This window comes from Galendromus occidentalis, unplaced genomic scaffold, assembly GCF_000255335.2.
Source record: "Galendromus occidentalis unplaced genomic scaffold, Mocc_1.1 scf7180000077266, whole genome shotgun sequence".
In the NCBI taxonomy this organism is placed as follows: domain Eukaryota; kingdom Metazoa; phylum Arthropoda; class Arachnida; order Mesostigmata; family Phytoseiidae; genus Galendromus; species Galendromus occidentalis.
This window is the reverse complement of record NW_003805254.1, coordinates 57330-82280: the sequence shown is the minus strand read 5'-3', so window position 1 is coordinate 82280 and position 24951 is coordinate 57330. Positions and strand designations below refer to the sequence as shown.

Below are 24951 nucleotides of genomic sequence, written 5' to 3'. Positions count from 1 at the left end.
GAGGTCAAGTGCGAAAGAAGCCCAGCCTGGTATCCAGTGATCAATGAGCCAGAGGGATATGAGTTTTTTTGAGAGGAAAAGAGTCGGAAAAAACATGCTTGCTCCCCGTACGAGCTCTCTCACAGCCGAGACATCATATGGACTTCGTCGTAGGCGTGTAGGGCTTCGGAACTTCGAGTCGCTCGGGGGGCTTCCGGGTACATGATGAGCTCCACTTGTCGAAGAAGATGACGAGCTTCAAGCCGCTAAGCGAAACCAGCTCGCTTCCTGAATCCCTGAGTCAAGCCGAACATCTGTATTGCGGTAGCTTCGGGACGCCGCGCCACCGACAGCTGAGGCTCATGTCGTTCCCGGCCAGAATCGTCGAAGCTAAACTCGCGGATCGTAGCGATGCAACCTTCAACATCGATAAATTCAAGCAGAATACTGCGCTCCGAGCGGTCCTCTTCCGAGCAGGATCCAGGGACGCTTCTTCCAGGCTTAATCGAAATTAGTCGCGGCGTAATGCAGCCAGTCTCTACGAGCTCCTCTCGGGAATCTAGATAATTACAAATACTCGGTCGGAGATAGACAACCTTGAAAGATGCGCAAGCGATCACCGAGGAGTCTTTCAAGGTGAGATGAGGTCCAACCAGCGCTCTATCCTGCACAAGATCACATACCTTTGTCCCGTACTCGCAACAGAATACTAGGGTCGATGCCACAACGGTCGCCGGCCCCCAACCCTCAGTGCAGTTCCGAACGCTCGCGAAAGACCTACCGGCGGCGGCGGCAAGCCCTCGAGAGCATGCCTTCCAAGCGCTACGAAAAAGTAAATTCAGAATGGGGTTGTGGCATCGCGCAAGGAGCCCACGGAGAGCCAACACCTCCATCCCTTTGGAATCCCATTGTAGAACCTCAAGGGTCAAGCTTCAGGCTCGCCATCCCGTGCACACTTCCTCTATGGGATGGGGTGACGCGCTATAGAGCGGGCAGCAGTGGATGTCGCGACGCTGTTCCATTCTCCTCCGACTGGTGGAGGTCTGCCATGATATCCGCGAAAATCCCACCCAGCGAAATAACTCGTCCTTGAGATGGCTCCCCACTGCTTGCTCCGCTGAGACAAGCCAGCCCCCGTTTCCTTATGCAGCTGCCGTTTTCGACTCATTGCATTCAATTGTACGCTCCTCCCCGCATGTGTTTCGGTTGCGCAACACGATTCCTGCCCTGTTTCGATCATCGCATGATTCCGTGAGTATCTCCCTCATGGCGGGTTTCCGCATGGGTGACATGTCTCGCTGCTTTATGGGTACGGTCCTCTCAGGAAAGCTGTTCATCTGACCGGCATTGTTCGAGCGGTATAATAGATTTAGCTTTGACCTGCTCCGGGATGACCATGTCCGAAAAGTCTCCTGATCTATATTGCAATCACTCATTATATGGATGATGATGATGATGATGATATGGATCTTCACGAACTTCTTTGAATGGCTTCCAAGTTTTCGGAAACTGTTCTCTCAGCTGTTCAGCTGATATCGGGGCAGAACATGGACGTGTTCTCATGCTGACGTCTTCATCCAACTTCGGCCAGAGTCTACCGCGTTCACTCAAAGCTGGCGGCGATTGGTCATCATCAACTCCTGAGACTATTATCATTCTCTCAGCAGTGCCCGCGGCATCGCTTATAGGAATCCGTGGAGCGGAATCGGGAGCATCCGCGATCCGTGTCATTCTACCTAAACTTATCATGGTCAGTGTTTGTTGTTCTCCGTCAACGCTATCGGAAAAACGATTAGTTGATTCAAAGGCTGGAGATGCGTACAGAAACTGGCTCGTCTCCGATCTGAGAAAGCGGAGAACGGGGTCCGGAAGTTCGGTCTCCATTGGAGCCGTTCTGCCCTGGAGGGATATTGACTACGGCTGTCGTGGTCACCCCTCCTGATGGGGAACTCATCGTCGTAACCGTAGGGGCAGGATTGTTGAGGCTGGAACGTGATGTCAGGCCGGCTGCCGGGATGACGGTGTTAGTCGGGATGGTTTCTCTCTCTTTACTGCTGATAACGAGGAGATGATCTGGCAACGACGACGACGGAGCGTTTCCGCCCAGTCTTCTCGATGTTGACGACAAGCGGACCTGCACGTCGCTGAGCTCCTCATCGGCAACCCGACTGGCATCCGAACCGATGACGATACCACCATCACCACCGCCGCTACCCGAACGCTGAAGGAAAGGCAACAACGAATGAGAAGAAATCGAACAAGAGAAATAGTAGCGACGGAGCTAAATCGGTGTTCAAGAATTAGGAGCAGAGTCATCTCCTTGTCGAAATGAATTGATTCTAGCAGCGAAAATCAAACTTCCTAATCACGATGATAAACATGGGATGAATGACAATAATCTAAAGATTGCTGCAATAGTCTCAGCCAACGACGACTGCCTCGCAGGCGAATTTCAGGGGCACAATCACCCACTACATGATATTCGCCGACGCGAAAGGTCGAGCAAGAAACGGTCTGTGTTAGGTAAGCAGGTCATCCTCAGAAGCAGGAACGAACGGATCTCCGAATGGAGCGTCGAGAGTCCAGAGCACTACATGACCTCGGAATAACCCTAGGAGTCGATGAACTCAGCCGCCTGGCTTCATTCAAGTAAATTCGAAACATGCCGCCTCTTCAGCGATCGGGTATCGGTACATTCAGCGAGGCTCAAAGCTGGATGGTGAGTGTTCCGCCCATACATCGCGGAAGACTATGAGAGTTCCTGGTCTATATTGCCGGGATAAGGTGTGAGGTCCCTGCCATGCTCCCAGGCGTAATTCTAGTTCGACAACATGGGCTTCCTATCTTATCTCAAGCAAAGATCTAAGCACCAGAATTTCTTGCGCGACGCAGAACTAGTCAATCGATGACCCCACGAGTGGATGCAAACGCCGGGTACAGTTGCAGATTATGATGAGGAATCATTGTGTCGAGGCGGGCGGATCGTTCCTCCACACAGAACATGATTCGGTGAGGCCGGAAACGGGGCGGCTGGCTCACCATTGAAGTTCGGTATCTGTGATCTCAGAGGGAGTTCACAAGTGATACCTGGAGCGGGAGAGTGAAGCGTATCCGGAACGAAAGCACGCCTATCTGCCGGCTCCTGAGAGAGAATTTAAGCGGCAATGGACGGGGAAGGAGTGGGAGAAAAATCAGCTAGTACGAATCCTACGACGGGAGGTCTGCTGAAGCGCTCAACGAATCTACGAATCGATCGATCTCTAAGCATCCGTCTATCAACCAATCCAGGAGTTAATCAGCCATCGCTTGTGCTGAACGCCTGTCACGAACCTGTTCGGGAGATCGGCGCTTCTATTGGATTCAGGGTATCGTTCGATCGTTCCTCCCGATAGGAAGCGTTACGATAAAGAGTCGATGGGGCCGAGCATCAATCGACAGGTCCTGACTAGAGAAGATTTCGTTCCCATGTACACAGTCGAAACAGGGATTCAAGGCCGGAGGGGGAACGTCTTTGCGGTTGCTGCTAAACTAAGTCTCTCCAGCTCAGCTGACCTACGATTCGTCAGTCTATCCTGCCGGAGAAGGCTACTCTAGTCCAACATTCGTCCTCAGCCATGGTGCTGCCAGGAGTGAAGGAAAACATTCCGATTCGTGTAAAGTCAAAGTATCGTACCATTCAAGTTTATTTCTATTGATGTTTGTGGCTTCCTCAATCGCGAAATCGTGTGTTTAATGTTCAGCTGGCTTATTGTTCCTGCCCTCTCTGACTTTCGACCCAAGCTACAATGGGTCTACAACTCCAATTTCGGCTTCTGCTTTTGTTCCTCCGCTGGGTTTTGATGTATGTAGGGTGAAACTTGTCGCCTTGCTGTTTTCCTCGCCTGTATTGTACTTGAATTCGCGGTAGTCCGCCCGGTACCCCAAATTATTTATTGTCGGTTTCTAATTTCCTGTATATTACCGTGAGTGTTGCTGTAGGTGTGCACCTCAATAATTATTGTTCACAATATTATCCTCGGATCGGCGGGCCATCTACCTCATAGACATTTCGGTCAAGTGTTACCTGCGTTGACCGTGAGCCTGGTCGATTGAGAAGTCGAGTGATTCCTCATCCAAACTGAGGGATCGTCTCGCGATCGGGCTTTTTACAGATCGATGTCCGCAACCTAATGACTCAACAACCTGCCTTCGGTGCGTGGGTCATGATTTCGAGCGGACATGCTCATGACTGAGTTGGACCCATATCTTCGGGCTCAAATTGTTTGGGGTTTCTATCTCGAAAGCTCCGCTTGAACCGTGATCAGAGAATGGCCCTGTCTTGTTCTTGTAGATCATCTCGGATTTCAGGATCACTAGTATCAAAGTACTTCTTAGGATTTCTCCCTGCCCTGCCGTCGCTGTGTGAGACGGGATACACTACTCCCTATAGCATTTATGCTCTCGACATGCTGGCGCACGTTCATGTGATCTCACTCGATACTATGTACTGACTCGAATATACGCCCAGTCGTATGTATGATGCATGTCTTTTTTTGTGAGTTCGGTGCATCTGTGTCTCTGGACCGTTTGCAAGCGCAGGGAGGGGAGCTTTCCCTTTGAAATCTGCATTAGTGTTTCCCCGCTATGATCCCTCTGAAAGTCACACACTCGACTGCTTCATGTACATATGGATTCGTATCGTGCGTGGGAAACTCATCCAGCTGACTTTCATTGACGTGATGCCTACGCAACTGGGTTTTCGAGCCGCCTATGCCTGCGTGGTCGACCGATCGAGTCAGGAGAATGATTCTTTTCATTCTTCGCTCCATTCAATCCTCTCTTTCACTTAGTTCGGGTGCATATGTTAAATCGCAATGGAAGTGGAGACTTCCGTTTAAGTACCTACTGAGAATCCCTGGACCGCTCCTGAAGGCTCAATATTGTGTCTGAGAATCAGAGCTCCTCACTGGATGTTCATGCATGGCCAGTGGATAAGGCAGGAGTCTCTGTGGTTTTCTGACTCCTGATCGACGTCCAGACCAAACTCCATGGAGCTCAAGTATGGAGCTCGACGTTAGTAGTCTCCTATAGTTGAACGCGATGTATATTTGACATAATCGCGGCATAGTTCCATGTCTTGGTGTTGTTTCGTCGACAGCTATCGAGGGAAGATCATCAGGCATCTTCCCCTATGCTCCGAACCCTCAATGCGAGCAGTTTGAGGTGGGATTCCCAACAACGTTCGACTGAAGTCCCCCTCGTGGCATGCTCCAGACGTCTCCGAGGTTGGGAGAGTAATCGGCAACTTTCCGCGGAACGCGCGGAGACGCTTGTGTTGAAGTTCGACTTGATGCGACGATCAACACTCGGTTCCCGCATCATCATGTCGCTGCGGGAGACCGTTCTCCATCTGCTAGAGGGCTATAACAGTCGTCGAGGCGGTCCGGCCGTGGTCACGCTGTAGAAATATTCTGAATTGTCTAATGCTTGTGGTCTATTGATCGGTTCGGACTCTCAGGAAGCAACCGCGCTCTGAATCGATACACCCCATTATTGATTCATTCCGTAACTAGGCAGAACTGCTCGAATCGGCGAAAAATCGGATCGAGGAAATAGGAGAGAACCAGCATCTATTCTGCCTTCGATGGGATGGCCATGGGCGAAGCGTGCGAGTTGGGCTTGAAGAATGCTGCTCATCGCGCAACCCACTTACCTCTGTGCCGAAAATCGTGAGCTTGTTCGCAACTCAAAATCTGAATTCTCTAGGAGGGAAGAGGTGCCCGAGAGAAGTCGGCATCAACAGCTTCCAGGATGGAGAAAATTCAGCAGAATTGACTCGGCCCGGTGGGATGCAGGCCGAGTCATTAAAAAGCGTGTCTGCTATCCATGCCTCGGATTGCCGCTTGAGACCGACTCGGTCTTATGTCGATCTCGACAAAAAATTAGTGCTCCTTAAAATTATCGGATAAGATACGATCAGGAAAGGATACGTACATAATTCTCCCAGCACATTCGCCACCGACGTCGGTTAGGTAACGTGAGTCTTATATGACGCGCTTGCATCTAAAATATCGGAGAAAAACAGTACGATCAGCAGATATCGATTCAGGGTGGAGCCTCGACCGTAGATTCGCAACAATGGTAATATTCACTTCATCGTTATGACAGACATCTCATCGCCAAGACTTCATTAGAGGAGAGAATGAAGAAGTTGCTTGCAGATATATAATATTGGTAGCAGGGAGTCCGCTCAGAATAAGAGAAACACCAGAATGACGAGCCGCAAAGATCAAGTCCTGTGGGAGGTCTCTCCGACACATGGAAAGTGAATCGAGATACACATGTCCAGCTGTAGAAATTGGCGGGCAAGGGAAAGGTCTGAGAGATCGGACTAAAGATTGAGTGATGAGTGCTCCAAGTATAGCCGGGAGCTCCCAGCTATAGCCCAGCTATAGGAGGTGCGGCGAGAAAGAGGTTTCCGCAGACACGATTGTTTGATCGCTGTGCTATGAAGAAGAACGTCCGAGAGAAGCCCGACCAGGGACACCGAACCCTCAGTCGGCGGACGCTTGCTCCGTGCCGCGGCTCAGGATGGATAGTCTTGGTGCTTTTGCCAGTTTTTCTGCTCGAGAAGAAGTGTTGGTGAACATTTACGACATTTTCCCACACGTACACTGAGATTGAAGAAATGACAGAAGTCTCTACGCATGATCTTGGCCAAACATCGGCCTTCGGGTCCGTGATTGTGCATGTATTTCGACGGGAGGGCAAATTCAGTTCACAATGAATACCGTCCGATGCTGCATGTTTATTCGAATTACCAATATTCGCTCTTTTTGGAACACTGATATATCATACAGGGCAATCGCATCGAATATCTCATGATCAAAGATCGATCGATGGGTAAAACTAAGGTGACTATTGTGAAAGCACAGTTAGGTGGATGAATAGCAGGAATTGGATCGGGGTTCGATACCTTCTAAGCGGAAGATTGAATAATTCCCAAGAAATAAAGTTCGTGACAGGGAGTACGATCCAGTCTGAGAGGATTCAAACGCTCCTTACGCAGCTATGACAACAAATGAATGCTGGCGGAAAGAATTGTCTCTTCTCCTATGGAGGAAACGCCGAGAGAAGCCGAACTGAATGCTTTGCTGAGCCTCCGTGCTCACCTCCCCGCCTCCGCGAGCATGCAGAGAAAAGCGGGGAGTCTTCGTCAGACCAGGATACGACGCCTGCTTTGAGAGCGCTCTCTTGACCTCAGAGGCTCGTAGATCTACGAGAAAAGTCGTTCAAGATTGAACATGCGTTATCCCCCTTAGGACACTCGAGGCGAATCTGATTCTTCCGACTCGATTCTCATGCCCGGCTCAAGACACTCGCAATATTGGAGCGATCTCATATGAATTGATTAGTATTATGTTCTATGATGATGATATGCAGAGCAGTACACAACCAGGTTGAGAGGAAAATCATGTGGGACTCTGCCATCACGACAGAGAGCGACAACAACTTCTTCAGGAGATCCGAATAAGACTGCCCGACTCATTTCTCCGCAACGTCGATCACGTCTCGGCTGTTGGGCTGCCCCAGCACTGTGATTTCCTAGGTTTACCCTTGAGCGCGATACATCTAATTTTCATCGCTCACCTCTCCTCAAATGGTCAAATGTGAGCTTCTAGTCGATAATATGGAACTTATTCTCTCAATTTTCGGGCGTGTAGCCAGGATGCGATTGAAGTCCATTAGACAGCCCGGTCGTGAGTTGGCAGTGACCTTGCTCGGTCGCTTGAACGATGACATCGCCCCACAGAACTATTTTCAACGTCAGATATTTGTTCTTGAGAAATTACGGGTGTTCAGGTGCCGTCACAATAGTGACAACATCAATTTGGGCATCCTGAGTCGGACCACTCATCAGTTCGTCAGATAGTCTCGCATGATATTATCCATCATCAGATCGAACCCGACAAATTCGGAACCTTCGGAAAAAATCTCAGGCAAAAACTAAGTTTGCTGCTCGGGCACTCCCAGATACTTCTTTCTGCCGCTCTCCCCAATCGCCCATTTGGATTCGGTGTCGATGAAAGACATCCTTGCGCTTTAGAGTATGAGCAATACGCGTTCCCTTATGCCGACGCTCATCGTGGAATGAACAAGACGTTGAGTCCCGAGGAAGTCAGAAGCAAGAATAATCTGATGCCAGTCAACACACAACCTGAGTGATCGTTTTAACAACAAGATGAACAACCCTGAAGGCGGTAAAAGGTCGCCCTTGGAGAGAAAAACTGAGAAGATTCGAATTAGGTCATTGGAACCTGTCCAAATGTCGAATTTGATCGCTTTGCGCTCACTTCGAGGGGGCGATGCGCAGTCTATGGTTCGATCATCGAGTCAATTCGATTGGGGAGTCATTCGAACACGGAGTCTTCGAGGGCACGGAAACGCTCCTGATGCCGTTCAGGATCAACACGATACGAGGCCCCCCGAGACTCCTGACATTTGCTTAGAGACTGTCGTTCCCATGGAGTTCACGGCTTTAGAAGAACTGTGAATCCTATCACGAATGGTCCGACTTCTCAAAAATCACTGCGGATTTCTATCGGAGTCGTCCGTCAATCAATGGCAATCGGTAATCTCCCATTCGGGCGACTCGGCCCGTAACGCTCGAGAGGGACCTCAAACAGCGCTTGCGGGTTTCGTTCTCCAATAACATCACGAGGTGATTTCGGAGCGACGCCGACTCTCGATTCAGCCGGAAACTTCAATTTTTTGTTGTAAAACTGGGCCTTCAATTTAGGTACACGTAGGTTTGCTCGAGCAGAGCCCGTTCCGCGAAGGTGCTACAATTGACTTTCACAAAGTGTGATTCATGTATATTCACTATGAGCTAGCTACATTATCAGTCATCAGTCTTCCGGTGATTCCTGCTGCTATCGGGGTGTTGAATTAGGGTCCGACGAGCTAGTACGACCACATAGGTAAGCGCCCTCTCCGGGAGTCGCTGACGGCTCCCCTCGATAGTTTCATCATAACCTCGAAAATGGTAGCGAGTCTTCCTACTAAGACTTCCGATGCTCCCCGTCGGAATCATCGGACCATATCATGTGATGACATGCGACTCCGGGTCGCGCCCTGCAGTATTTTCCGTATCATCAGTTTCTTCGATTCGCGTTGAAAAAACATTGCGTCATGGTGCTATCCATTTGATTCGCGGCTCGCGTTTGTGAATGTCCCCGACTTCAATGAATCTCGCTCGGAAATCGAATATGTGGGGACCGCTATCCTTATGTGCCGCGACATCGATCTGGGCTGACTTCACAAGGGTCGAGTACCTAAGTGGCTCAATGTAAGATGAGTCAGAGAAAAGTTCACTTTATCATCGGTGCCATCGAATTGAAAGCTTGATTGGATGAATGTGACGCCAAAATGCGCACATATGTAGATAGGTAGATAAGGGTTTGTATGTAAATGAGTGAGTCGATTCCCTCCCTCTCGAAACCCACGCGTTGCTCCGAACGCTCACGGAGTTTCCGAAGATCATTGATACTCGCACCTCGACGGGCAGAATGGGGGAAAATGTTCCCATCTTGAGGGGCTGGACCGGCTCGCATTAAAAACATCGGGGGAGTATCGTTTGCGTTCGTCGGACAAAGGTTCTTGCTCTTCGCAGTTGAGCTCGGGACGAAACCTCGAGTTGAGTTTCTGTTGTAGCTCCCGATTGTCGAGGGTGAGACCATTGGAGCCGACTTGCCCTGAGTTTGAGTCTCACTTGTTCCTCAACCGCTAATTGACTTCCTTAATTCTGGGGCTTCTGGATGACCATCATCATAGTGACGGGCACGTCGCTTTCCGTAGTTCTCGCAGAGATCATCACGTTTTGACACTTTCATGTAGGCTCCTTCGTTTGCTCGAAAGCGCTTTTCAGAGTCGATGAAGGTGCCGTGGATACAGTGGTTTCGGTAATTGCCGAAGTGAAGATGTTCTTTCATGCTTTGTCGTGCTCAAGTATATCCGCCGACACATACGTAGCTTTCGCAGTCGGTTTGCTCCGGGATCTGACTTAATAGATATTCCGATTAGTGGAGCGTCGAACCGTCGGATATTGAGACCGTCGGCGAGAGACGAAGTGGGATCTTCAGCAGATCGGCTGATTGTTTCTTCCAGGATGTTTGGTCGTTCGTTGGCGTACCCAGCCTTCACTGAAGGAGCATCTCTGATATCGCCGTTCGATGTCTGGGTCGACTATCCGTTTCTCTTTCTAGGGCGCGCATTCTGAACGTATCCGCAAATAGATAAGTTGCCAACAAGCGGCGAAGTTCCTGATGTACCAGATGGAGTGGAGGAGTCCATAAAAGCCCTCGGTGTCTTACTCCTTGCAATGTACTTTCGTAGGAGTGGGAACACCGTCTTTTCCGGAAGCATCAACGACGAGCAGGGTCTGAGTCATTGAGTTCTTGTTTCTTCTGAGTGGATGGGACGGACTAGGCCTCTCTGAGCATAGAAGCTGCTCCTAATATCTGCTGCTTCCTTCTAATAAGCGACATATCCGCGGTGCGATCGATTGTCACCAGACACAGACGTGGAGCATCATCAGTTTTGCAAAATTCTATATGATTTCGTCAGAGCCGAATGGATGTCGATCAGTACGTCGACTCTTTTACCAAGTCCATGTCGAATGTTCTCCCAAGTCCACACCAATCGAACCAGTGGTTCCTAATGTTGTCTCGTCGTTCAATCCCGACGCTCAGTGCGCTCTGCACCGAGATGAAGGCGGTGTCAGCTACCTCGTGATCGATCTGGTGGGGTTTCAAGGTGACTCTGAAGCTGACCAGGTGGTGTCCATGAATAGCAACCCGTCACTGGTTGCTTAGGGGTTCTCCATAACAAATGTTGTGCAGGTTACAGAAGGTACCTTGAGGAGGATAGAATACAGATTGTGATTGTGCTTATCCCTGACTCCGAGTGATGCTGTGGGAGAGGGAGAAGTAGTCGCAATAATAGCTGTGATGAAGGTAGTAGTAGTGGTAGTAGTAGTAGTAGGAGTAGAAGGTTGTTCGCAGCAGCAGCAGCAGCAGAAAGGGGATGACAAGAAACTTGACACACTCAATAGCTGTGAGCTTCGTGTGAATTTTTTTTGCTCGGAGACTCGTGCTCGTGTGATGGCAAACATGCTTAGCGCAGTTTGCTGCTTCCGGGAACGGTGCTTTCTGAGCTTCATGAGCTTCGGCTCATCCGCGGAATCCATCCATCAATAGCATCTTTGCTTCGATCGAGTGTCACTTACGGTTGGTTCAGTGATAAGGATGAGCGGTTCCAGCTTCCAGTGAGACGGTGTGGAAGCTTGCGTTTTATCTGACTTGCTCGCTCGTTCGCTTGCTTGTGCTCATAGGCTGATAGTGTATCACAGAATGTAGAGATGACAAAGGGCGGGAATGGCGCAGCGAGTATTCCGGATCAATATCGACGTGACGGCAGTGAATACCCCGCTGGCCTGGGTGACTCCAAGCGAAAGCGGAGCGGAGAGAGCCACCCTGCTCATTTCATGTGAACATCACATTCCAGAGGTGCATACGTGAAACGCAATCTTCCTCATGATGATGGAAGCGTGACCAGAATCTCTGACCTCTCTGAGTATTCCGATTCCCCTCATCGTTCCGGTGTTTTTTCGTGATCGTGCATGAGAGTGGCAAGCGTGCGTTTCCAGTGAATTTCTCGGATCGGACGGCGTCCGGAAGCTTCAGATCTTTATCGTCTGAATCGATTTCGAAGTCGAGTCAGGATTTCTCAAGGATCGATCAAGCAGCCTCCTGACCTCTGTCTCACCTCAGCTGCATGGCAACTTTGTTCGCCGATTATCTCCAAATCATAAATTTTCTGTTCTTACGCTATATATTTACGTATGCCTTCACCTCCGATCCGAATTCTCCGAAGTCGGTCGGCCGTATAAAAGACCCCCATCCTCAGTTCAGAATTTCAGACGATAGAGAACTATCCGCGTCAGTCAGTCGACGGATTCGGCGAGTCATCGGCACCGAATCCCCGTCCCCGATATCCGATGAGAAAACCGATTCTGAAAACGTCGCGTATCGTGTATGTTGTGCAGGTCTAGTGTGTGGAGTATCGCGTCTTGTGCTGCTCTCAGCAGTAGCGGTATTTGCCGTGATCATGGTGAAAATGTTCAGCGTGGTTGCTCCGACAACAATGCTTGCTGTTGTCATTCCAGTCGTGAATGAGGCGTGGATCGAAAGTGCTCCGGAGTGCTGCCGCTGTTCTTCATGAACCATTCATGAAAGTTAGTGATGAAGGAAAGCGAGCGAGGATTAGGGTCGGAAGGAAGAGAAAAAAGAAGCTCTCTAATCGCTCAAAGAGGCAGACAGATAAAAAGTCGGTCGGTCAGCCAATCAGACAGTCAGACAAGGTAATCAACGAATCAATCAATCAGTCAGTGAGTTAGTCAATCAATCAATCAGTAAATCAGTCAACGGAGGAATTCAAAAATCATTGGTTCCGCCTATTTTCGAATGACGCCGGAACAACTATACTACCATGTGTTAGAGCGATCATTACAAATTCGGGATTGAGTGGGCGATGCTGAAGCCTTTTTTGTTCAGCCTGAGAGCGAGAGGTTCGATTGCAATCGATCGGGCATGGAACCTCAAGAGGCAGGCTCTCCCAGGGCCGCGGTCGCTTCATCGAGCCAGAAGACGAAAAATACGAGGAACGCTGGATTGACCCCGTACTTGCGTATCTTTCTGCACATCGTGGGGCGAAATCGATGGGGACTCTCTCAGATAAGATCCGTTCAGTAGAGCGCTGTGACATTTGCCATTTTTTTCGAGTCCGACATTCATTTGACGTCGCATCCATCGTCTAGAGAGGTACAAACCGGTCGGCGGTCTTATTGTGTACAATGTTCAAGAACAGGCTCATCATAGAAATGGCGTGGCTGACAGAGTTCTCCGCTACGACGCGACTCGAGACGTCGACGTCGGTACAGATGAAAGATCCACAAATCGGATCGTTTGGCCATGATCCGTTTGAAAGAAGAAGGAGCTCCGGATCAACGAGCTCGAAAACGTTGGAATGGCTACGTGTCAGTGGTTTCGAGATCGATGTTCAACTGTGTGTGAACGTGCTGCGACGAGCCCTGGGAGGCGTTCCGGAGCCCTGGGTGATGATCTAATTTCTTCAACTTATGTACCTGGTATTTCTTTCTGTTGCAACGCCCCTTAGAGCCGCAGCAGGAATTAAGCAAACCATGTCTCTCGTTGGATGCTTCTGAAGCAGCTGGAGACAGCGGGGGGGAAGAACTCGGCCTATTCGGATTCCCGCCATTGTATGGCACTTCCAGCTCTACGAACTCCCGGTCCTGGAAGGAAAATCGGAGAATTCGAAGTTCGTAAATGAATCGCTCAGTAGCGTGCAGGGGGAGACGGTCCGCCCTGGGGCGGCATTCCTGAGTTCAGCATTCAGGGAAACGGCGATTCCCTTGCAGAATCTCGGCATTCCGGTCGAACGAATCCGGAGAAGAATGGGAATTCTCAGAAGAGTCCCCCTCGAGGGACGGCATTTTTGTCGATTGTGGTCAAAGAAATGAAATGTCCGTTCACCGCCTCGGGCGTCGCAAGGAGGTTGCGCGCCACTGGAATCACTGATCGGATCCGAAGGCGCTGTCCACAGAGAATATTAAGGAAAGTGACCGTTCCCCGGCGAGAAAATGAATAGCTCTGCCAGCGGCCAAGACCACGGCTTTGTCTATATTCTCTCATGACGATCATCTCAAGAGCTTTGCATCACGTCATGAGGCAGGGGCATGATCCTTCCTCCCGTTCGTGCTATAATTTTCAATTAGAAGAAAAACAGACGCTCGCATTGATCATTCCGCGGCACTCCTCAGAGCCCCAAATCACCTTCTTGCACAACTTGATTTAGTCTCAAATCAGAAAGAAGGGACGATGCGACCTCGAGCATGGCGAGTTTCCCCAGAGGGGGCTTAGCTTGGAGGCATCCCCCTTTAAGGGCGCCCCATCTTGGGAAGACTTGACGTAGGTATTGTTGAAAAAGGCTTTGCGAGCTGAAAGCTTTTTTCACGACAAAAGTTGGCGCGACGCCAAGTATCTTATGACTTATGACCGGAGAACCCTCGCGGGAACGGTCCACATCAGGATTCCCCGACCGAGTCTCTGTGGACGCATTTGGGCTGCCCTTCCTGAGTGGTTCACTGCGTCCGCGGGCTAGCTGCAATGTCGGTTCGGAGCTGACGATTGCTCTTGTGCGGATCCTTCCATATGATCGAGTCGGGCGTACAGTGTGTCGGGGTCCAAATTCAAGCGCTCGGAGACGATCGGTCCTCTTATCCGTCTGAGGGTGATCGAATTTTGATCTAACCGCGCTAATATGCATGCGATCGACCATGTCACAAGACCGCCGATAGCGCAGCGACAGACAAAGCTGCTCTCCGCTCTCATGGGGAAGCGGGTCTCAGAGAATCGTCGGTAGCCCAGAATTATCTGTCGCTCCTGATGCAAAGGAGATCCTCCCCAGCTTGCTTGATCTGGCAGAGGTATCCGTGACAATTATTTCCGGTGTGGCGATGGCTATGCCTGCGCCGTTCGCTCATTGCCAAGATATCGCAATCGCCCAAGACTTCGACGATCGTCAACCTGAAGCTATACAGCATGAGCTCGTAGTAACTGACCGTTGTTTTCTCAAGGCAACGCAGCAAATGATGATGCTGCAGCTCGAAGATGTCTTCTGGACCGTCATCGATGTCCTGACCGCTCTCCTGTGCAGCAAGTTTTGCTTCCACCGCCTTCTTCTTGGATACAAATGCCGCGCCGCTTGTAGCCTTGGCTATTCGGATACGTGCCATTCTTGCTTTCTGCAAGGGAAAAATACATAGATCAGGGGCCGTCTAAACTCAATGACTGCGGGGAGCAGATAATCAGTAGTCCAGGTCGATCTTCATCCTAAACCATATCAGAGCCATATCGATGAATTTCCTCGGCTCATTCGCAGTCGGATCGAGTGAGAGGCTTTCTCGAATGTTAGTTGGATGATCCAGAGGTCCCATATGTCCATCTTGAGTGGAGCAGCTCGTCGCCTATACGCCAGAATCGGACGACAAGAGCAACAGAGGCACATCTGCCCCTCTGACGAACCCATCATCGAGATCGGAGGCTTACCTTTTGAGCCTTTCGTTTGTCCGCCCGTTGGCTTTGGTGGTAAATTCTTGAGAAGTTCGACACAATGACAGGTACGGGCAACGCGATCACGAGCACTCCACTCAGTGAACACACGCCGCCCACGATCTTGCCCGTTATTGTACCAGGGACCATATCTCCATATCTGCAAAAGAAAGTCCACCTCAGCTTATCTTTGAGCCCACCAGAGTCTGCACAAGGTCGATCCACGGATCAACACCCAATGTGATACTACAATCGAATAGTACCTTCAAGCCAGGATTGATTAAATACGCGACAAATTCCTGTTCATCAAAGCTCATCTCAGAATGATTCGCCCTCGCCGAGGCTCCCCGTTTCTACCACGCGCGAATTCGGAACGAAACTCGGAAGGGGACCCTCGGCTCGGGCCATGCCTCTCGTGGAGGGATGCGGGTTGCTAGTGGGCAATTTAAGCAAAAAAAGGTTGAGGTTCGAATTTCTGAGGTTTTCGAACACCGTGCCCTCGTTGTAGAAGTTTGACGATTCCACAGGTATGAGATTCTATTCAGGGGGCGTCAGTCGAAGTCAGCGTCTCGTCAGGAAGTACCTAGCCCGGCGGTACATCCATCCGAAGATACGCAGGAGGGACTTTTTCGATTCTGGAAAGCGGTTAGAGACGTGGAAGCCGGCAATCGGTTACGCTTCAGATGAGACTCACGCCGCCTGAACCAGGTTCGCACGGTCATCGAAGAGAGATTGATATCGAGCCATACGAGACTTTTCCTCGTTTGTTTAGCAACATCTCCGAAACGCTTTCATTAGCCTTTTCACATCCTCGAGTTCACCATCATGAGGTAATGAGTTTGCCCCGTGCAATGTGGAACGAATTCCTTCGGCGCATCCCGTGGGCGTTCGAGGCCATCGCAGTCAGCGAACATCGATCCTCGCTCAAAATCATCGCAAGTTGTCTCCTTCAGCAGTCTTGGTTCCGAAGCATACGTGACACGGAGAGCGCTCGGCTCTTTTGTACGAACTGGTGAATGGGAAGGTGGGTCTCTCCGGCATTCTAGGTGCAGCCAGACATCGAAGCCGATGGAAGGTTCCGAAGACTCTACCGTGGATGGCCGAGCCTGTACCAATGGTCAAAATAGCAGCCTGCCGCGAATGGCTGAACCGCGGGCTCGCAGAAGCGGCGAAGTTTCGTCAATGTAGACTGAAGAACTCCGAACCGAACCCTCTGGTCGAGCATGAATGCATTCAACATCGGAATCTATGCTTGGATCCATGATTATACTTCAGAAGTTCTCGTTTGTATCAAGCGATCCGTGCATCCTCCGATTCCATCTAGTCTCTCCAGGCTCAGCATATTTTCGTTAAATGGAAGAGTATGGGATCATCCGATGACGGCATCGGACCCGAGTGCCTCCAAGCTAATAACTCCCTCCTCAAATCGGAGCGTGGAGTGATCGATAAGGTGTCGGCTGATAGGCTCTTTTGAGTAATACGCTTCACTCGAAACGATCATTCCTTCCTTCGACAAACCGAGCTGAAGCAGGATTTTCCATCGGAGGAACTGGCCAACCGACACGAGCTCCGACTCTCCCCAGGATAGCGAAGACGTCAAGAAGTCCACGCAGAGTCGGCTTGAGACTCAAGACCCGGAACGACATCAGACGCCGCACGGTGAGGAGGTATTCCCGAGCTCCTACTGATAGTTCTGTCATCAGTCAATATGATTTAGCGGCATGGGCAAATGATCTCGAATTAATGGAGTATCGTAGATTCCGGAATCTCCCGAATGTTCCCCGAGTACCGACAGAAGAACTGGGGAATTCCTCGCGAAGCCAAAAGAGTCCTGGTAGACAGTCAGCCTTTGCGAACTCAATAGACCTTGTGAAGTCTCAGCATTTTCCGGACTTGTCCGCTCCCAGAATCACTCCGGCATTCGGTCGGCCGATCCTTCCCCGTGTGTCTGCCGCAGTTTGTCTCCTAGTGCTGTCATTTCGACAAGCATTCAGGTCATGCTCTGACGGTCTTGCGAGTTGCGATAGGGAAATTATGCTTGTCGACTTCTTCGTGTCTCCCGAGAGCCATTAGGAACCAGCCTCAGCACTGGGCGGTCGGGTACATGAATATGCAAGTTGGACTCAGCAGAGATCCTCGACTACACGTATCTCGACGATCAGACTCCGACGGAAGCCATAAGAGTGCATATTGTAGATTCGTCCTGAGCTCCCGGGCGATTTCTCTTTCTTCTCATCGCTCGATTCGAGTTGGATATGAGAGCTAGTGAACGAGTCGGAAGTGTCGGACCACCTGAAGATCACGTTGACATCCCAGCCGCTGACCGGCACCCGCCAAAGAGCTTCCTCGCGAAAATCTGGGAATGAGATATCGGCGTCTCTACGCCCGATGGAAAAAAAGGAGGTTTTCTCATGCGTGGAGGTTTTCCGCGGAGCAATAGCTCGTGAGGGATTTCATAAGAGATCAAGCGAACGGCAAAAAACAGGCGGGGGGCACCGGAGCAAATCCTGTCGTCCTTAGTTGCCGAAACGCATCTCCTCATCTATGATCATTGACAAGCCACTGAGAACGAGTCGCGCGGATGAAGTAATTGAAGGAACCTCGGATCAATGGTGCTTTTCGAACTCTGAGCTTTGCCATTCTCTGAATTCCAGATGACTTACTGAAACTCCCATGACGAGAAAAAACAGATCCCGTGTGTGAGCCTCGCAGAGGATTCCTCTGAAGGGTTCTGTCATTGATTCAAGTTCGGACCATCGCACTCGAGTTCGTGGGGCTCCGAACTCACGGTACGCTCAACCTGTGCACTCAAAATCAGCGATACGCTGTTATGGAACATACTTGCGCGTAGACTATATGGCACCAACAGCTTGTATCAGAGGGAGGCTCCACTTCTCTTGGAAACCGGGTGGCCTTCATTCCGAGCAGTTTGTCGACACAGAGCGTTGCTCTGATCGGGCAATTCACCGGATCTGCGATCTCGGTCTCGAAGTGGAGTATCTGTCGGGTCTCCAACGAAAAGTTCCCCAGCCGGGGTTCCCGGCCTAACGCGATCCGCTACCGAGCCAAGATCCTTGTCAGCCTCGGTTCGGCGACTCCTCATGTAGACTTCCTAACTCCTCGTTCGAAAAAGGGGTCTTCGCTGGTCCCGATTGACGGCTATTGATGATATCCGACGATTGGTGATCCGGAAGATCTCATCTAACCAACCGCAGAGGTGGGTAAGATTCGCCCTCAACTTCCCTGATATTTTGCGAACCCCCTCGTTGCAAGAAACGCGTTCCGAAATCCTCTGTCTTCGTATATATTGGAAGGGGCTAGACTGCGGCTCGATGGGCCCTCGGAGGGGATTAATTTCGTGGATTGCTTCTGAAAGGCTCCGAAGTTGACTTGAATTCGACAGCGTTAGGAAATCAGTCAATCGCCACCCTCGGTATGAACGTCAGCAATTCTTGTCACTCGCAGGAATGGTCAAGAGACAGCTCCAGGACCACGACGAGACCGCATAGTAGGCAGGCTGATGTAGCGTGGGACATCCGTCAATGTCGAGCCTGCTCCACGGTAGATAGATGAATACATGGGTGTGGAGGACAGAAATTCAGATCAACACTAGGTTCGGTAACAATATGCGCTCAATAAGTTAAAAAGGAGGAGGCGTCGTACTTCCCGACGGAGCGGCTCCACCATTGTTCGACCGTCATAATTCAAAGAGGCCCTCGGAAAGAGCCTTTGAGCGAACGTCCGAAATTTTTGCCACACTTTGAGCGGGACCGTGATCTCGGTCGGAGTAATGCGGCGGATTGCATGCACTCATCTCATTGACACCAGCATTGGCGCTTCGACCTAAATGAATCTCTGCTCAAGATTCGCACAATCTGACCTCACAGGTTCCAATGGATCGACCTTATCGCGGCTCGGCAGGAATTATTGCTCAATTGGCCGCGTGATCAGCCTAGTTCCAGTCCCGATGATGCGCCGAGGGGCAAAGGCGCCAGAGTCGGGGAATTTCTGGCAAGTTCGCAGATTCCTCGGCGAATTCGTCTCCGGGGGGGCAACATTGGAGAATTTCGTTGGGTGTGGAGGAGCTGCTCCAATCCGAAACAGATGAGAGCCGTGGAGAGGACTTCAGCAAGATTGCTGTCACTCTTCCCGTTACGAATATATTGCCGAGATACGTAGACAATATCTGCGCTCTATCTCGACGGATACGCACAACGGTTCTCGGAAGAGAGCAGAGCTCATCAGAGTTCCCGGGGACGCTAGGTTGTAGGGCTCCGACAGCTATATTGGTAGTTGTTGGTGGTTCATATTTCTTGCGAGGATTTCGCTCGATGAATAAAGAGATGCGTTGCATGAATCACCATCGTTCGCGCAGACTTTGAAGGGACCAGAATGAGCCTCATCGCTCACTGGCAAAATTATTTACGGTAGCTCACTGGAATAGGTGCCATCTCGGCACTCTACCCGTAAGATCCTCTTCTCACGCTTCCGGTCTGACTCTCCGGAATTCTCGGAGGCTGGCTCGGCTCAGAAGATGAGGATATACTCGACGGTGGAGTGTCGTAGGAATATTCCCCTACAAGCATCGCAGGACTTGACTCGCGCATGAGGCTAAACTCGGACAGCATAACTACTCTTGTTGTCGCCCTCGAGTGAAGACTACACAGGTTCTCCGGGGAGTTCTGTCAGTGAATCCGAACGGCTACATCTCGAGAGTAGCTCGTAGCACGGCGACGTCATTTTTTGATCAGAAGAGGCCGCCCTCGCGGACTGTGGTCTTTGATGGGGGCAACACAGGGTTCGAGCCTCGACCGAAGGACGAGAGTCGACGTCGCTTGCTTTCCGATTCTACGAGGTCTTGTAAAATGAGGCTAGAGCAGACTCTCGCTTCTTCCTCTTTCGTCAGCCCCCCGAACTGAGCACGGAGCTCCGCTCGTGCGACGGACAACTCCCTGCTCGTACAGAGCGGAAGGTTTTAGCGGGACCATGCTGACAATCGAGTGTTGGTTGCAGAGTTCCAGCGAGGACCATGTTCATCATTGACTCAGTGCCCGCTCACCGGCTTAGGTGTCGGTTCGCCGAGGTTTTATCCAAGGTGCGAGAATCAACGAAACTTTGAGCTTATTGACCCATTATTCGAGCTCGGTGGAAAATATTCCCCCCAATCGTAACTATAGGCATTGTTCGGCCCGGAGCAGCAGACACTGTTGCTTCCCGTTTCAAAGACTCTCGAAGCAGGTTGGGAAATACCTCCGCAAAAAATTGCCACTCACTCTAAAAATCGTTGTTCATGAAGTTCCCAACCTTTCGGGAAACGCCAGGCCGCTGTACTCCGAACGACCCTCGAGATATCGCCATTTGCGCTTGACGTAGTCTATAGTAGGGACTTTCATCAGGAATACGTGGATCGAAAGACTAACTATGTGTACATGGATCTCGGAGTCACCGTCGACCTCAAAATGAGAGCAGCGGCGTCCAGAAACGCAGGTTCAGTGAACTCTGAATTCGATTCGATGTTGGGACCTGGAGTAATAATTATCACCCCCTTGCCCGGCCTCTCCGCCGAGAAGGAGATCAAGCGAGTCGCTCCAGAAGCTGCATGATCCCGTCACCGCTTGTTGAATTCAGTTCCTGAGACATTCTGCCTGGCGGCGCTTTTTCCTTTTCCCTCCCGGATCCCGCTCCGCCATGGACATTGAAGCCTCGCCAATAGTTCTTTCTCACACTCGCTGATGTCTTTTCGCGCTTCTGCTCGCTCTCTGACTTTCTGCTTCGCTCAAAACTGATATGGCCTGCGGCCTCAACGCCAAGCAACCGCATAGCCGCCGTTTTCCCCTCGTCAGCCTCCATACACATTTGCCCTTTTTGGACCGGGAGCCGATCACTCGCCATGCTGGAAAACGACTCCGTTCATTCTTCGGTATCAAGGGATCGAGGCATCTGTAATGCGTAGGACCTCGCTCACTGGCTGACTGCGTCGAGGGCGAGAATTCGGAGCAAGATCAGAGTGAGGTTCTCGATGAGCACCGATTCTTCCAGAATCAATCATGCTCTGCTCCGCTACTGCCCCTCAAATCTTACGCTAAACTTGATAGGGTAAGTATTATCATCCCACGCCGTAAGTTTGCATATGAAGTCAATTTATAGGTGGTGGCGGGCATTCTTCGGAGTGGGCACATGATGAGACCCGGATCATCTTGCTTACGTATTGGGTGGAATGGGTCTGAACCCACTACTCTGCTGGTTTGCTGCTTTGGTTTGAGGATTGTGCCAGCCATCTCATTCCCCTCAGATGCGGTACCCTCTCCGAGCGCGCGGGAGGAACACACGGTGCAGTCTCTCGATGTGTTTCTCCACGACTTGGGTTCAAGGCTAGCTTTCGCATTGTCTGGTTGTTCAACTCGATTTCGTACCTCTGGAGACGCGACTGTCGAATGCAGCGTGGATAGGACGCTCATCACGGATTCGGCAGTGATCGGAGTTTCTCGGCAGCGAATTGACTTTGGGGTGAATCCATGTGCAATGCTGTCAGAGTCCGTGAGGCGATTGATCGTGCGATTGGAAATAGATTTCCGGCCATGTTGAGCATGGCGGAGGCTTTGCGGTCGAACTCATTGACGTCATCCACTCATCGCGGGTGCCGCTAGAAAATTCATGGAATTTCGGCAAGAATCAACTAAAACTTCCCCACGCTCCCTCGGCTCTCCTCAATTCTTCCATGACTTTCAGGCTCGAATCTCCTGGCCAGGATCATTGCCAGCATGTTCGCCCTACCGGCCCGAATGTAGCTGCCGCAGCGCCGGCTAATTATTCCGCATTCATCCTCTCTCAGCGTCCAAGTTCGAATCATAGTCTCAATGTAGGATGAGAAATTCCCGATTCGAACTCGTCCACGGGCTCACTGTCCGACAGGATATGTCAATCTACGCGGGGAGACCGACATTCGGCTTCCGCGTACATGCATGAAATGACCTCATATCCAATCTTCCTCACGATACTTCGAGTTCATGGAAGTCAGCATCATAAGCGCCAGGACTCTGCTCCGGGAAACGGCAAGACCTCTTGGCCTCGCGACGAATGAATTGCATATGCCCGCAGCTGCGACTAGACCTGATGAAGACCTTATCAGTTATCCGTCTCATCAGTGAAGAATCCGATCCAGCGAGAAATCCCCAGAGAGGTTGGTCGAATCCAGCAGTCGGGCTGATTGGCAATCGGCTTGTGGGGCTCACACCCACGAAGGGTCCGGTCCGGGTGACGCCACGTTAAGATGTGCTATCTCGAGTTTACGAAGTTTGGCGAAACTAACGTATCACTTTCAAAATTACAAGCTAAAGCATCTGGTGCAGCTGCACGACAAGCGGGGGGCACCAGATCGATCGCTGCAAGCTTCGGAGTCTCGAGTAAATCGGGCGAGTCGCACCTTCCGCCGCCGAAGAAATCATAATGATAAAGTCAAGATAAATGATGGAGTCTGCCCAAACTTTCACGCTCCGTCTCTGCCGTTGTCTCGATCATTAATTTTAGGCAGTCACCCTTAATGATTCCTGAGAACCCCGCTGCATGGGACTCTTCTTTCGCGCCAATGTAAGCGATGAATTCCAAGTATTTTCCTGACCCGACCAGTGGTCCGTCGCAAATTCGAGGGACCTCCGTTTATTCCATGAGGTTTCTCGCTGCTTTCACATGGCGGAAGGGGCGATGCTCGAGCGGTCGGCTCGTGGAGTGACCACTTCTAGCGGCTTTGGGACGCAAGCCTCCGTCTTTTCCACGTCGGCACGTTCGCCACATTCTTGTCCGTGCCGAGTCGCAGCCTCCTCCTTGGCCCGACTGACTGAGTGAATGAATGACTGACCGACTGACTCACTGAAGGGCGATGTCGGTTCCTCGTCGTCCACATAAGAGCATATTTTGTCTGCGGTGGATGCGTCCGCCAGCGGGTCTTCCGAAAGGCGCTCGGGGGAAGGTAGAAAATGGAGGAAGAAAATGAGGACTTTTGATGAAGGTCTCGAGCACGGCGCACTCTTTTGTCCCTCACTCGGGACAAAGACGCGGGCGAGATGACCATTCCCGCTCGTGTCCCGCGCGGCACAGTTCCGCGGTGGATCGAGCCAGATCGGGCAGAGAGAAACTTTTCAGGAATAGCAGCCATAGAAGCCCTTGTGTGAGTTTGTCGAACCGCAAGGCGGGCTCACATTGAGGTACATTGCCTCGTTTTCGAGCTCATTTGATGACGACTCTCTAACTTCTACATACCAGACTCGCGATCCTCTGGGAAAGAGCAAAGCGACAGTATGAGGGAGTCCTTAACCCAAAATCATTCTGGAGCCGGTTTTCCAGGTCGAGGAAGAGTGCTGGCGGGGCAAAAGAGCTGCCGATTTCGCGATGTTTCTCCTCAAACATCGAGTTTCGGGGGATGGGGTCCTCCTTCATGAGGAAAACGAGCGATTTATTCAGAAACTGACGACATTGAAATCGCCGACCACCGTGTGTATTCCGATTGAAGGGAAAGCTTATCCATTCTTCGACCATCAAAAAACGGCCCGTCGATCAAAGACGGTCCATCGATTTCTCCCGCCCCCGACGAGAGAATTCAGTCCAGTAACTCACACTGGCATACTATGCTGTACGAATCAAGTACCGGGAATATTCCAGTACAAGCCCCTCTCCAATAGTAGCTCTTGCCCAATAGAAGCCCCTCGGCGGGATTCTCGAGTTTGGAGCCCGTCTCCAATTGAAACCCATCTGCGAAGGGGTTCGAAATAATAGAAGCCCGGGCGCGGGAATATTTACACTATAATTACTTTGAGCTCTGGGCCCACACGAACGAGCCGCGAGAGAAGCTCCGAATTCTTCGCGGCTCGCTTACCGAAACCTCCTGCCCCCAAAAAAGCCCCTTCATTAGAGCCTAGAGACCACCCGTCCTTTCCATCTATCTTCAGAATCCGCCTGTATATTAGAGAGTCCTCGTTTCTTAGAATATTGAGGAAGGTAAGTGAGTTACACGAGAGACGATCATTTACGAGGATCGCTGTTGAAAGCATCGTCTGAGGTAAGAGCCCATGAGATCGGCTCTGCCTAGGAACATCATAGCTCATCGGACCTTCCGAACAAAGAGATTTTGCTGCAGTCACGGAAACGCGATTCTGCGGCTAACGCTTCAAGCGATTAGCGGATGCCGTCTCTATACAACAATGGTACGATGTCGCTCTCTCCGCAGCGCAGCGGTTCTCCGGCAATTACATTACAGAGCCAGCTCTGACGCCCTCCTCTCATGCGAGAAAGCATCCTAATCAATGATCAGGAAAGTCGGGATTGGCCTTACAGTGTTCACCGCTACTCGATTCCTGTTCGCTCTGGGTCTGCAAGCCCGTTCGAGTGACTCCAATCCCGAGAGAGGCTCGTCGCGTCTCGATGCACTAGCCTCCGCTGGCCGAGAAAACACACCGACTCTTCGTCCGGGACACCTACACTGATGCTCAACATGCGATGGACGTCGGAAACGATCCTCCCTGATTGCTGAAGTGCGATATTTCAGCGGAGAGATAGAGTAATCGGTTTCGATCTCTTCATCCGAAATTATTGAAGGGCTCCTCGCTTCAGCGGAGTTGCCTGGAGGGAGCGCGACGAATTCCCTTTACCCTTACATCTCCCGATTCATCATTCATTCCTGACGGCTCTCTTATTCCATCGGGATCTCGAGACTGGCGATGTTCGGTCGCCTTCCGCGGCTCGCACGATCTCTCTCCCACAGTGGATCTCACATTGTGCATTTCACATAGAGCTCCCGGAGAGTCTCCCA

The 24951-nt window shown here is 51.0% G+C and overlaps 1 protein-coding gene across 1 annotated transcript in view; it reads right to left on the bottom strand.

Annotated features, from left to right (window-relative positions):
- Positions 1-1780: 1780 nt before the first annotated feature.
- Positions 1781-24951, bottom strand: part of Shal (Potassium voltage-gated channel protein Shal) — a 31264-nt gene continuing 8093 nt past the window's right edge. Inside the window, exons 2-5 of the mRNA XM_003742052.2 lie at positions 15147-15309; positions 14660-14842; positions 13163-13330; positions 1781-2200 (exon numbers count right to left, since the gene is read on the bottom strand). Coding sequence (XP_003742100.2) covers positions 1781-2200; positions 13163-13330; positions 14660-14842; positions 15147-15309 — 934 coding nt within the window. The remainder of the gene's footprint in view (positions 2201-13162; positions 13331-14659; positions 14843-15146; positions 15310-24951) is intronic.